This window comes from Geospiza fortis, unplaced genomic scaffold (assembly GCF_000277835.1).
Source record: "Geospiza fortis unplaced genomic scaffold, GeoFor_1.0 scaffold40, whole genome shotgun sequence".
NCBI lineage: Eukaryota > Metazoa > Chordata > Aves > Passeriformes > Thraupidae > Geospiza > Geospiza fortis.
Window position 1 is genome coordinate 4,446,685 of NW_005054297.1, and position 14,253 is coordinate 4,460,937.

Genomic DNA, 14,253 nt, shown 5'->3' on the forward strand with positions numbered 1-14,253 from the left:
GCTGCCTATTTTCTTTTGTCAAAAGAGCCTGCTGTGCACAGCAACAAATGGCTGCCATTACCCAGAATGTAATGGGTGTCAGACAAATCACGTAACACAAACAATCAAGAGTATGTAGGTCATATTTCAACAGAGCACAACCTTAGCAATATTTATGATTACTGCATTGAAATGTGCTCTATAATAAACAAGTACCTCTACATCACTCACACTTATGTACTTCTGCACAGCAAATCTGTTAGAAGTGGTACATACTCTACAATCATCCCCCTTAAACAGTCTTTTTTCTTTTTAAAGTAAAAGGCAAGTATTTTTTCATGACATGCTATAAAACCATTTTCTTTGTAGGGACTTTTTCTTAATTGAATAGCTTTGGTAAATGGTACGTTTGCACTTTGCCTTGCTCTGTCTATATACTACGAACTCACTCCGTGATCTTGTGCTAGAAAACAGCATATATCAAATTGCCAGCACTGCTGCCAAAGCAGCACCATCCTCCCTGTGTCTGTGCAACAGAATGTTGTTTGCATATGTGCCAACTATGCCACCTTAGCCAAGCAACTTCTTTCCAGAAAGTCTCTGGGAGGGTGAAACTACTTTCAATACATTCCAAAACTCCACTTTAAAAAAAAACTTGCAAAAAAAAGTGTTGCTCATTTAGCACAGCTAGGTTGATAAGCAGAGATTAGGGAAGTGCCTTTGCATTAAAAGTGACATCTGGACTTCTTAGGACTGATTTTCAATACTATTTTACATAGACACAGATATTTCTAAATCTCTATGGTATCTCAGCATTCCAATGTTTGATGATGTTTGCTGTGTTTTGAGGGGGCTGATAATTCATGTCTTTTGGGGAATGCAGCCCTAGAACCTTTCTACATGTGCACTGGGCTTTTGAGAAGCATTGAAAATGAATTCTTTCATACCTTTTGAGTTTGAAAATGGATTGTCAAGGGAAACATTATTTAAGGCCACTTTAAAAACTGACCACAAGATAACAGCTCCATTCAGTAGAAGAAGAGTGTTTGTATGGCACTAGATTGCAGAAGCTAGGAAAATGTAATAAAATTAAACAGCCATAATATAAAACTACATGCTTGTTGAATATTCAGTTTAATCCTGTTGTCAGTGCTGGAGAGAATAAACACAGATGCCTGAAAACATCAAATAATTCACTAGATTTTATTCTTTCTGGACAATTCTCTCAATCTCACATCTCATTTTATTGGAAATCATTCTGAGGTCAAAGAAGTTCTTAGATGACAGATTTTAAGTATTTTTTCTGACAAGTAAGAGGTAACACAAATCTAGAGGTGGACAAATAGCAGGTTACCAGTACCCTCAACGATGGTCACAAATTCCAAATCACTCTTCAACTTGATTGTGCACATCAGCTTTTCCGATGACAGAAAATATAGCTTTTTCTGCCATTTTTCAGAAAAATAAAATTTTTCCCCCAAGACCAGTAAGCAGTTTTACACTGCAATAAATTATAGGGATCTGTATCAAATTAGAGACTTTTCACCAAGAGGGTGGAAATATTCTTCTAGCTACTGATCAAGCCATAAGCACGTAAACCAACTTCATGTACTTAAATGGTGGCTTTGAGTATTTAGGTGTGAAGGTTTAAGACACAGGGAACAGAGAGAGATTAATTAGAAGCCATGCTATCTAATATCTGGAATTCAGAAGTTTGTCTAAGACAATCAAAAGTCTAAAACAATCACTGAGGAGCCCTTGACTGCCAAGAGAAACACTGCCACCTCCAGAAGGTGAGTCATCCTGGTGAGTCTGTTTGCACAGTCCAGCCTGTCCCTGCCCCACCTTCCCCCCTCATTCTGACTGCTAACAAAGAAGAACAAGGTGACACAGAACCATCCCAGATTTCTGGAAGACACTGGAGAAGTTCAAGCCCACAGCCTCTTTTAGCAGGGCACTGGCAATGCAGATGGCTGTGGAAACAGAGATGCACCTCTTCCAAGTCTCTCACTCAGAAAACTCATCTGACACAGGAATTTCATTGACTGCATTATCATTTCCTAGGACTCCCTCCATATCATGATGTTCTGGTCCAGCTTCCTCAGAATAACACTAGAATAATCAGCTTCAAGAGATAGGACTTTATACAGCAATGGACTTAGGACACTTACTTACAGTGTATTGAAAGAATTCTTATGTGTGGCATGAAAACACTTCAAAGAATATTTGTTCCTTGTAATTTGACAAATCGATGTTTTGACAGTTTTAGGGAGGACAAAGTTACACTCATGACTACTAACAAATCTGTTGTAAAGCAAGATATAGCACTGGCAAGAGAATGGCTTCAGTTTGACTTTAGATACATGAATCCAAAATGTGTGTGTGACGAAGATTGATGGCTCATGTGGGAAATGTTTTTATTTATTTATTTTTCTGGTCTATAGTTAATTCATCAGTGAGGGAAGCAATGTTGTTTTCAGCAGAGAGATCAAGGGAGTTGCTATTTATATTAAAATACTTTGTGCTTCGATAGTGCAAGCAGCACTGCTAATGGTCTTTTCAATGCAGTACTGAGATCAAGGTAACTCCTATTTAAATTATAATAAATAGTGCTTGTATGGTGCAAGCTGCCCTATATAAGGACAATGAGCAATGCAGTTATCTGGATATAATTTGGAGTTGTCACAGTTCTCACTAAAGAACTTCAAGGTATTATTAATCACTACTGCCACTACTTTTTTCCTTATTTTATTTTTGGTTGTTTTTTAAACTGAAGTGGGTCCCAATTCTGCCATGATTTACACACACACACACACAAACACACACACACACATGCTGTAAGTTCTTCAGTACTCCAGGCTGTTTCTATTATGTACTTTGCCTCCAGCACAAGCAGACTCAGGACGCAAAACTACTGCAGTACAAATTACTTAAAAAGCAAGACATGCATATTTTTATAGGTTTACATACATACATGAATATAAAAATAAAAACTGTGTATATGGAGGCAGAGATTATAAGACCTACTGCATGATCTCCTGAAAACTCCTCACCAGACATTGAGAAGACCAGAGCAAGTGCAACATGAAGTCCAAGAGCCACCATTATGTACACTGCTTGGTAATACTGCCCAGGTCCCTGGCCACACAACACTCCAATTCTTATTCTCCCTGAACATCATCAGGTTATTTCCTAGCTAACTTCTTTCACTTCTAGAGGGGAAAAGAAATCACAGAATCATAGTAGAGCACTCCTGCTTACATATGTGGCCAGTTATGCTGTTTCCCAGCTTCTGCTGCTTTTTTTTAAGACACCAGTTCTCCTGATTATGTTTTCCAAGCACCTACAGAGCTGTTTTGTTTCCTCCTCCGTGCACGGCTGATGGAGCGAAATTAATCTGGTAACACGAAGACCATTTCTGTTGCCACTATGGACGCAATACCAGAGGACTATCCAGGGGTCAGACTGACTCCCAATTTCTGTCTAGTCAGCTGATGGAAAAAGCAGGCTGCTGACTTTTTGGCTGGGAGAAAACACTGCTTCCTTCAGTGATCTCAACGGCTGCTTGTACCACTCTGCTGTAGTCACCTCATCTGCCCCTTTCTGTTGGCAGCACTAAGCACTGACTTATCCATGTGCTTACAAATGGGCACCCTTGTGCAGACTTGCTGTCCAGTAGTGATGGAAGAGGCTTCTCCATGCTCCACTTCACTTCATTTCCCTTCACTTATTGGCACTGAACAGGATTATCCTCCTGCATACAGAGAATTTTGCCATGTTTATGTTGGTCTTGGAAAATGAAGATGTATAGGAAGAACACTTCCTTTTGCCGTGAGAGGAATGTTTAAGACTGCAGGCTTCCAGGACAAGGAAGGGAAAAGTGTTAATGTTTTAGTGCTGAACTAATGAAAAAATTTCTGAAAAAGTACAATGATGGTTGTAGGAAGGTGAAAGCCCAGTGTATCTACCCAAACCCAGCCTGGGCCTGCTGCCACTGAATTCAGGAGTACCAAGCTAATTTGTGGTACCTGAAGACAAATTTGGCAATACACCCCTTCCCCCTCAATGCTAGAGATCAGATAGTTTACAACCTACTGCTATCCTGAGAGAAGCACATGCCAAGTACATCTCTTATTTTTCAATATTACACAACTGAGAAAGAAAATGGTCTTGGCAATAGCTCAGGTGGAGCTCAATGTGTTCTTTTGTGCTCAGCTCAGGACACTTGAAGAAAACAGAGGCAAAAAAGAGTTCAGAGGAATGCCATAAAACAGTTCTGAGTCTGAAGGAACTGACTTCAGCAGAAAGAAGAGCAGACAAATTAAATGAATGATTAAATGGGTGATGCATGAACTAAACCACTACATGATAAAAACATCCTACAAATCTTCAAAAGGTACAAATCCAGGGATCAGAAAAGAAGAGGAAGATAAAGGGAGGTTGTGTGAAGTGTGTTAATGGAAGAAAAAGAAAAAGCAGGAATACAAAATGAATACCACTTTTAAAAATTACCTCTAAGCTATGGAACAATTAGTTGTTCAGTGGTAGAGGAGAAAGCTGTTATTTGTGATGTATTAATCTAGAAATGACAAAGCACTGAAACATGCAGTCATGTACAGCCCTAGACCGGCCTGGAGACAGATTGAATGACATAACTTTTACATCTGTAACATCTATTACACTGTGCTGTGGGGTTTGTCTTTGAAAGATGGTGCTCAGCTGTACACAAATCTATGGAGAAATGGAGAAATATAACAGATAAATGGCTTCATTCATATTTTCTCAGAAATTATGCGCTCCTGTGTAGGTTTGGAACCATATTTTCAAACATGTTTCTTCTCAGGTAGCTGGATAAAAAAGTAATGCTGAACTGCACTGAAGTGAATCTACTGGAGACTTCTGTGAGATCTCAGCACACCTGTGCTATATTAAAGTAAACAAACACACACAAGCCATGCTTAAAGGAAGAGCCATCATTTTGCATTTCTCACCTGCAGTTCCAGAGAGTTCCACACTTAAGGTTTGTTCAATAGTCTTGTTCTCAAATGGGGAACCCTTGGGATCACTGGAAGACAGGGCACATTTATAAAAACAAGCTGAAATGGAGTTGCTGTAGCCAAAATCTACTGAACCCCCCTCCCTTTTATAAATGTTTGCACTTTTTAGTACTTACTTTGGTGACTCGGGTGTCAATGGAAGTGATAAACTTGTTGGTTTGGCTAAAGAAAAAAAGAAAACAATTATGCAATATTTAAACACTCTGTAAAGTACACTGCAACATTTCTTTATACTTTGGCATTGGAATCGTGTGGTAGTCAGTTAGGGCCAAGCTCTAATAGTTCAATTGCCATTTCAGTGTATCTCAGATAGATAAATAAAGAGACTCATCCAGATTCCTTATTTACTAGCACCAAAAGGGCACCTAAATTTCAACTATTATTTACATCAATTACTGTACCTCTGAAATACACTACACAACCCAAATGACAAGAACCTTTCAGAAGAAGAGTGGTACATGTTAAAAATCAATGAAGAACTCTACAGGATACACTGTGAAAATGTTACTTCTCTCAGTGTTAATTTAGACTACAGTTCACGTTTTATTTGGAAACAGGAGCAGCAGAATAACTACAAAGTAACAGACCGTTATGAATATTCAGTTAATTTTACTTCTACAAGATACAATTTTATATACAGCACTGAGAATAGGTTGTTTCTATGAGGCCAGAGTCCAACCAGTTATAGTCCAAATTTTTGTAAATTATGCTGCAAACTATGACAAACCATGGACATAGTCACAGATGGTTAAAAATGGGGTTGAAGCTCTCAGCACTACAATCCCGACATACGCAAAAAAACAAAGCTCTGGCTATAATAATGTAAGTCTTTGCAGCTTTTATTCATGCAAAATTGTATTTTCTCAGAGCAAGCCAAGAACCAGAATGTTGTAATACAACTAAGATGCCTTTAAAATTAAAAATTATAGTACTTGCAAATTTTACTTTTCAGAAGTTAGATTGATGTTTTAAACACAGAGAGCATTGTAGCAAGAACAACAGCAGGGGATCTCTTCTGCAGATTAATTACTTAAGACAAAATGTTCCCCTTGAACACTCCTGCACTGCAGATCTTTTGTCCAGAGTGTCACTACTGCATATTTCATATTCATCACAGGCTTGGAGCTCCCATCAACATTAAGGGATTTTATATGCAAATTGATTACTTTTATATGCTCTAGAGCATTCCTGAAGTAATATAACATTTTAAAAAATTAATTCTCAAAAGCTGCATATGGTTTCTTCTCCTCCACATAAGAGAAAAGGAAGCTCAGGTGTTCACCTCAGGTTCACCTTCCTCAGAAGTCACTGCTGGAGTGAGGAGATGCACCTCAACGAGTTATTTATCTGGTCCAGCACAGTCACTGATCTGTGCATTACACCAGGTGCAGTAAAACTGAATGTAACCTGACACATCTTTGTGTGCAATTTATATACATCTAGGAATACTAATGCTTGCCTGTGGCTACCTAGAGGTAAAATTGGCTTAAAAAAACAGATCTTACAGTAAGGCTCTGGAATAAAGTTTTATACAAAGGCTTTCCTTTTTTTTTTTTTTAATAAAAATCTGCACACTCTTAACTAATTTAGGCTAAGGAAGCTGAATGTGTAAGAGCTATTTACATCTCTTAAAAGTCTCTTTCTAGCTCTTATTAGTCTCACAGAATAATCCCACATCAGAATATACTCATATTAAATTCTGAAGCACTGAGGCACAGTGCAAATCTGCCAGAGATGGGCACAGAACCAAGGCATTATCTCACATTCCCATGTATTAATTTTAGGCAGATATCACTGAGCTCTCCTACTGAGAAGTTCACATACCAGAACACCCATCAGTTTTCTTATTGCTAGGCAAGGGCTTGACCAAACCCTCTTTCTGCAAAGGATTCATACTCACATACAGCTATTGATAGTGTAAATATTTAGCCAAGACACTGTCATTTTACACGGTGCCTGTTTATTGGAGTTTCAAGGTCTACTGTAGTGTGGGTTGGTTTGTTTGTTTTTTTTTTTTATTAAAAAGAGTTCACATCAAGTTGCTTGTCCCTGTAAATTGAAAACATTCAGGTTCAAAAGAACTATGTTTCCTCATGGGCAAATTTCAGTGCAAAACCACAGATGATCTTTGGCATGAATGCGTTTGTGGACATTCCCGTGGGTTTGCAATATGTTTGCAACAGTAACCCTAAAGGAAAATAACATTTGACTTATCCTTTGTGAGCTTTCCCTAACTCTGAAAGAAAATCTCAGACTGTGATAGTTTTTTAAAACAGAAGGAGCCAATTTTCTTGTACCTTTGATTAAATGTATGAACCAATGACTGCAGGTCTGCAAATATCAGTTAAATTTGCAAGGTTGATTCTTCATTAATTGACTGTCCAAGCTGAAAGCATTATATTCTTGTATTTGCATTATATGCAAATCCATTGATATTGAAGTTATATATTGGTGTGTGAGGCAAATTTGCTGAAAAAACATTTCAGAAGCCTGTAAATTAAAGCACAGGAAAATTAAAGAAGGTAATTTCTCTGTGCCTGCAAATTCACCTGCAAGACCACTAAAACTACAGTCATCTGTTAAGCACAGTTGTTAGCTCTATGTCCCTTTGGACTTTCCTAACCTCTCCTCTGTGCTATTTCCACAGCTCAGTGTGCCCTGACTCTTTGAATATACACAATTGCTCAGCTGGGGGAAAAAAGCAGCTCTGATCTGAATAGAAGGACTTTATAATCTGTATGTATGCTTGTGTGCACATACACCTCTGTATGGGTATAACATACTTGTGCATAGAGCATGTTATACATGACACACCTTATCACCTGCCACTTTAACATCCAACAGTGTTAATAAAGCCCCTGTAACTTCTGGCAGTTCTGTTTTTCAGTACTATTGCAGTAACAGACCCAGGTTTCACATGTAGAGCTCAGTCTGGATTCTGCTGTGAAAGCAGACTGCTGAAGCTATCCAGAAGAAGTGGCAGTTGGCATAAGGAAGCTTTAGGAGCAGTTGCATTTCCTTCATATGAGAAATATTGTTCAGATAATTTGAGCCCATAATGGAGAAAACCCTTACTTAGGATGTCAGAACGTACAGCTGTAAGAACAATATTAAGTGACAGGAAGGGAAGATTATTTTTATTAAGTTTGCTTATACTTCTTAGTGCAGAATGAGAAAAGAGATTTGATAGAGGCTGAAATGCAAGAAAGAGGGAGGGGAAAAGAAGAAAGAACATACAGTTTACAACTGTTGCTTTGAAAATACAAAACAACACATTTAGGGTCACATCCTGACATCTGTTGCAGACAGGTAACTTCCACTGACTTTAGTGGAGGCATCCAGGATTGGCGCTGTGTCTGAGATAGGCATGTAGCCTTTCAGATGCCAGGCCAATACACAGATGCATTTTAAAGTAGCAATAATTTTAAAAAGCTCCCTTCGGGTTCATAAGCTTTTACAGCTTTCCTTTATCGTGGGAAAACAGACATGGAAAGAGAGGGAGAGAAAGTGAGAGAGGAGGCTTCAAGTTCTTGCATCTCTGTCACAGAAGCTACTTGCAATATAGACCAGTTTTTTACACATCAGGGGATACTAAAAGTCAACACAAGTGTTTAGTTTTGACCATAAAAATCCAAAAACGAGAGAGAAAGATCAGGATGGCATCTAAACTTTCAACTATTTACAAAATAAAATTACAAACCAGCATTCCAGCTTTAACAGGAATGACACATTTATTGTTTTCTCTGTAGCAGTGAGAGCACTATTTATTGTCTCTTAAGGGCTATGTGGCAGGTTAACAATGCCCTCAGTTTTACTCCAGCAAAAGAGAAAGAGCTCACTAATGAACTGGCCTGCCGAACTTGTTTAGGGGTATAATGATTTCTTAGTGCTACACTTCTCTGTGAATAAGTATCTCCAGCTAGCTTGGTATATTACCATGTGGTATTTGCTAAACTTTTCCTGAGATCCTTTTCTGAGGCTTGGGGCAATAAACAAAATGATCAAATATGTCTAAAAGCTAAATCTAGCTAACTAATTCTAACTTCATTATCCTCTTTTAAAATTCTCTTTACACAGAAGAGATGCTGGATTTCCAATACTAATGCAAAGAACAGAAGAAGTACTGAGGATATTCCCAACCATGGTACTTCAGCTTCCCAGGGTTACTGCTGGTACCAAAGCTGTACTCTGCAGTCCCACACCTACCCTGCAGGTGATTTGTCTGAGACTGCAGATGGGGCTTCCTTTTGGAGGTGCATTTCTCTTTGCTGCTGTTCCTGTTCTCTGCTGGTTTGGTCTGAGGAGGATCATCATTCGTAGTCAGATATTTGAGAAGTTCAGAGCAGGGGCGTCTCTGAGGCTTTTGCTGTTGACAAATGCTCTTCGCTTTATTGCTCCATGAATTCTCAGTCTTAAAACAGGGTAAAATAAAATAAAATAAAATAATAAAATAAAATAAAGTAAAGCTAAAATTAGTGAGCTGAACCTTATCAGAATGGATATAGGTTTTCTGAAGAGATGAGATTTTCAATGAAGTGTTCAGCATAAGTGTACTAGATCTATGAGCTGTGAATAACTGTTTGCAGAACAAGGAAAGAAAATTACATTTAAAATTCCTAAATGACATTTATGCAGCTTTTTATTTCATTTCTCCTACATTGCAATGTTCCTACTCAGCAACATGTAACTAACAAGACCCTACAGCGCCTTTAGTGTGAACAAAAAAATAGGCTGGTTTAAACCTTAATTTGCTGCTGATTGCTTGGGCCCAGTATTCACAACTCTCTTAAGCACTCCTAAATGGCCCGTTTTCAGTTACACTGAACGGCAAGACAAACATTGTTTAATACTGCCTGCTAAGAGAATTATGTCCAAGCCCCCCATTCCATCCAATCAATGTCTAATATTCTCTTTGCCAAGAATCCAGTATCATTTGTCTTAGCTCAGACAGCTGGGAAAATGGCAGTCCCACATCCTGGAGTCACCCATAAACAACACCAGACCATCAGCAAATTTTATCACATCCCATCCTACTCTGTGTATCAGTAAAGTAGGTAAGAGTAACAGACGGTGTGACTACAACTGAACTCTGCCAAGAGAAGGGGCATAAATGAAATATTCAGAGCATAAAAGAGCTCAGATGATTTTCTGGAACCCAGTCTACAACTCACATTTTTAAAAAATTAGTTAGAAGATAGTACGCACATACAATACATTCAGATCTACTTCTTGCTTGATTGCTAAAAGTATAAAAGACCTTGTTACACTTTCTTTTTTTCCCCCTTATTATAAAAATTAAGTTTGTACCTTAACAACCACAGGGCTTGTTCTGATCCTGTGATTAGTGTTTGCATGGTTTTGTGTGCTGAGACCACTGCATTCATTGTAATTTAGCTGAGTGTTGGCTGGAGCCAGCAAGAGCTTCTTAAGCTACAAACACATCAGGGAAAGGGAAGTGGAAGGAAAAGAGTAAAGTTACACATCTTTATCAATTAAAGTGACTTATCTACATTTTTGCTTAGTTACTTAAAGTTAGTTATATCAATTTCAGCAAGCAAAGTACAATAAAACAAAAAGCAGGACTTGACATTCCTGAGAGTAAACAGATTTCATTTCCTTCTGGCTTGGCAGCACATTTCTGCTCCCTTTACTGCAGTATACTGTGGGGCAAGCAGAACTGACAGGGATCTTGGATCTCTGAATCCAGGGCAAAATGAAATTCTCAGTGATCTGTTTGACATGAAGAGGCCTCTGATCTATACAGAGACATAAACTTTAACAGAGTAATGGATGTAGTGTCAAGATTCAGGTATCTGGCTCTGTTCCCACTGAAGCCAGTGATAAGAGGCTTTCAGCAGAAACAGAATCACATCACAGACCAGATTTACTAAGCAAAACGCATATAATGTTTCACCCACATCCTCATCCAAGATTCAGTTTTGCCCTGGTTAGCATTAAGCTGGTGCTTACTGGTCAAATCAATGTTAAAGACACAAAATCAGTCCTGCATCCCAACAGACTCATTGGGCCTTTCTTCAGAGATCACCAAAAATGATGTCTAAACACACACAAGAAAAAGAGCCCCGAGAAATGAAATATGAGTTAAGAACCATTACCCCGACTTATCTGAACAGAATGATAAGCAAAAGTGTCAGCCCCATTAGCTTAAGAGTTTCATAAACAACCTTTTCAACAACTTTTTAATAGACTGCCTTATTAATCGGGGTTTCCCCCCGCTTAATTTTCAGCTCTTTACTTGATTTTCCTCTCCAGTCTAAATGAAAAGTCCAGACCTTACTGTGACTACATCATACCCATGCAGCGGGTGGCCAGAGGCACATCCAATTCCTGTTAAACAGTAGGAAGGGTTCTTACTAGAGACGGCTCTTCTGCCTCCTGGGTCGGAGGGGCGCCGTCGGGCACTGGGGAGGGGCTAGCGGCATTTTCATTGGTCACATCTCCATCTGTCAGTGCATCAAAGGAAGGCAATCCATCCTCATCCACAGGGATGCTGTCCAGTGTCTCTGTGAGAACTGCTAGCAAGTTTGCCTCGCTCTCTTCATCTAGTTTCTGTGGGAGAGGACGAAACAAAAAGAGGAACCAGGTGAGAAAAGGAACAAAATGATGTGTCTCTGTGTGAACAAGCAGACAACAAATAGTTAAACTGGCCCTTGAAACAGTAACCTGCAACAGAATCTCAGACAATGTAATTAGGTACAATAAAATGACCCATTTCTGTTCAAAAAAATCTCTTCACACTCGTGACATATTGCTAGTTTACTTTTCCTCCACAATTCTTTCTTTTGTCAGGTGTTAAGAATGCTAAGTGATCACTCAGGGATTGTATTACAGGATGAGCCTAAGATGCTGACACCTAACGATGGTGTCAGCCCAGGCTGTCCCTTTCTTTTGCTCTTCAACACTGAACACCAGCTAATTGACGTGACAAAATTACAGGAATCAGACAGCTAATCAGGACACCAAAACCAATCACCAGTGTAATACAGAAAACTTCATTCACATATATGGTCCATTGTAAGCAAGAAAGGGTTTCCCTTCCACACTTCTGCAAATCCTTGCTCCAAAACAAAACAGATTCTTATTCCTGAGTATTGTGGTGTAAGAATAGCCAGCAGCACTCATATGGTAAATGGCAGGTTGTTTGGGTTTCTTTTAAAGGAACCTATTAGGCAGGTTGCCTTTGAAGTTGTCCTTTCAAATCATGTCTTTTGAGTGCTCAATACACTATTGTATGCATTTATCAAATTCTGACTGCAATTATAAAAAGTAGATTAATTTCTAATCAGAAGTGCCTGTAATGTTAATTTATATCTTATTTCAGCAGCAAGAGTTCTTTTTGTCAAATTGAGTAAATTTAAGTGCCTCCTGATTTTTAATGAAATATAGTCCCTACTGTATATTAAGATACAGATTTTTTGAGTGCTGAGAGTTAGAACTGAGGAATAGAACTGTGTAAAAATCATTATATTTATTTTTCAGAGAGATTGGAAATTGATCTTGACAGATCAATTATCTAGGACTCCTAGGCTGATCCTAGTGCTATCGAAGTAAATGAAAAGCCTTTCACTGATTCAAGTGATATCAAATTGGGAGTTTCTCCACCAGCTTCAGAGCAGCTCATCATGCTCCAGGTCCCCATTGTGAAAAAATTTCAGCTAAGTTCAAATCTCAAAGTAAGAAAGTGAACTAGCAGGAAAAATAACACCAGCAAGACAAACAAACAAGCAAAAAAAAGAACTTAAAAAAGGCAACAGCAAAACATTGCCAAGTTACACTTTGGAAAAAAAATAATCAAGTGAATCTGGGTATCCCCTTAGCATGACTTTTTTCAGTAATACTTTTATCTAGTAGACTCTGAACAGAGATGATCATAAACCATGCAGATAATTGCTCCTGCTAGGCTTCTCTGCCAAACCACACCTCACAGCTTCTAACATAAAAGGTGTCTTTGAGCTAGAAAGCTAAGGCAGAGCACTATTCTGGTACTTACGGCATCATCTCCAAGAAACAAATAAATACTCAGGCAAGCTAATGCTAAGGAAAAGCATTTACTTTAAAGGCCAAAAGGCACTTATCCACTGAGAAGAAGTATCCAAATTTTGGTATCAGGCGATTTCCACCATACTAGGGAGACATACACACACAGCTGTGATAATTCATTGTGTAGAAAATGAAAATGGCAGAAGGGAGCCAAATGAAACCATGCTCCGAATTCAGCTTTTCACAGCCACTTTCTGAGAGGAAAAGAGAAAAATTACTGTGTCCCTTCTAGAATACTAAGAAAAGGCATTATTGGGCAAGAAAGTGTGTACCAGTGTTTTTTCCCAATGGCATTTCAAGTCTCTCACAGGTGGTGGGATGAATGGTGTGAGAGCCAGCCCTCGAGCCTAGGGTGTCCATGGGCTGGTTTGGCTGCCTGACCCCAGCCCTCCACCAGGAACGTTTTCAGCAAGTCCATCTGGTGGGGCACACTGCTGAGCCTTGCAGCTTATAAAGCTGACAATGAAGCTGGAAGTGTTGCTGTTTCTAACAGGGAATGCCTCCTTTAATAATAGCATGCCAGAAGAAAACCTGATATTTGCTGTTAGCTGCTCCACTCTCATGCTTTAAACAGACATTCAAGTGCGCTGACATTCAAGAACAGAAAGTTGAGCGGACACCGGTCCTCATCACAGCAATTTCAATTAGTTTTGTACAAGTTTCAACATTCAAACACCCCAGAGAAAGCAGAGGATGTGACAAAGAGGACTCTGTTAAACAATTAATGTCACTTTCCATTATTGCTTCAGTCCCAATTTACAGAGCAAATAAATCAAAGTCACCACAGATGAAGCACACTAGCTGGCTAACACATGTCTATTCACAAACGACATGGCAGGAGGAACACATTAGTCAAGAAAATGACATTGCTAGATAACCTCTTAAAGGTTTAACTATGCTATTGCTAAATAATTGTCCTAAATCACTGTTTATAAAGAAACACAATTATTAGATACAGCAGAAATGGTGCTGAGGAGGGATGCAGAGGGAGAGATGGTTGGGTACATCAACGTCTGAGCAATAATCACTGAAGCAGCAGCTTCCTCCTTTGCTGTTGCAGTCTGAGTCTTGGTGTTGACAGCACTGGGGAGAAGCAACACCATGGCCAAATGCAGGCTCTTTCACAGTTTCAGCACTGTCACTGCAGAAGTTCACA

At 39.0% G+C, this 14,253-nt stretch overlaps 1 protein-coding gene across 2 annotated transcripts in view; it reads right to left on the reverse strand.

Moving 5' to 3' along the window:
* PPARGC1A (PPARG coactivator 1 alpha) overlaps positions 1–14,253 on the reverse strand; it is a 369,718-nt gene that overhangs the window by 25,106 nt on the left and 330,359 nt on the right. For both annotated transcript variants that reach the window (XM_031055195.1, XM_005415436.2), the window contains exons 3-7: positions 11,412–11,606; positions 10,344–10,466; positions 9,243–9,447; positions 5,153–5,198; positions 4,971–5,044 (exon numbers count right to left, since the gene is read on the reverse strand). In XM_031055195.1, the coding sequence (XP_030911055.1) occupies positions 4,971–5,044; positions 5,153–5,198; positions 9,243–9,447; positions 10,344–10,466; positions 11,412–11,606 (643 nt within the window). The remainder of the gene's footprint in view (positions 1–4,970; positions 5,045–5,152; positions 5,199–9,242; positions 9,448–10,343; positions 10,467–11,411; positions 11,607–14,253) is intronic.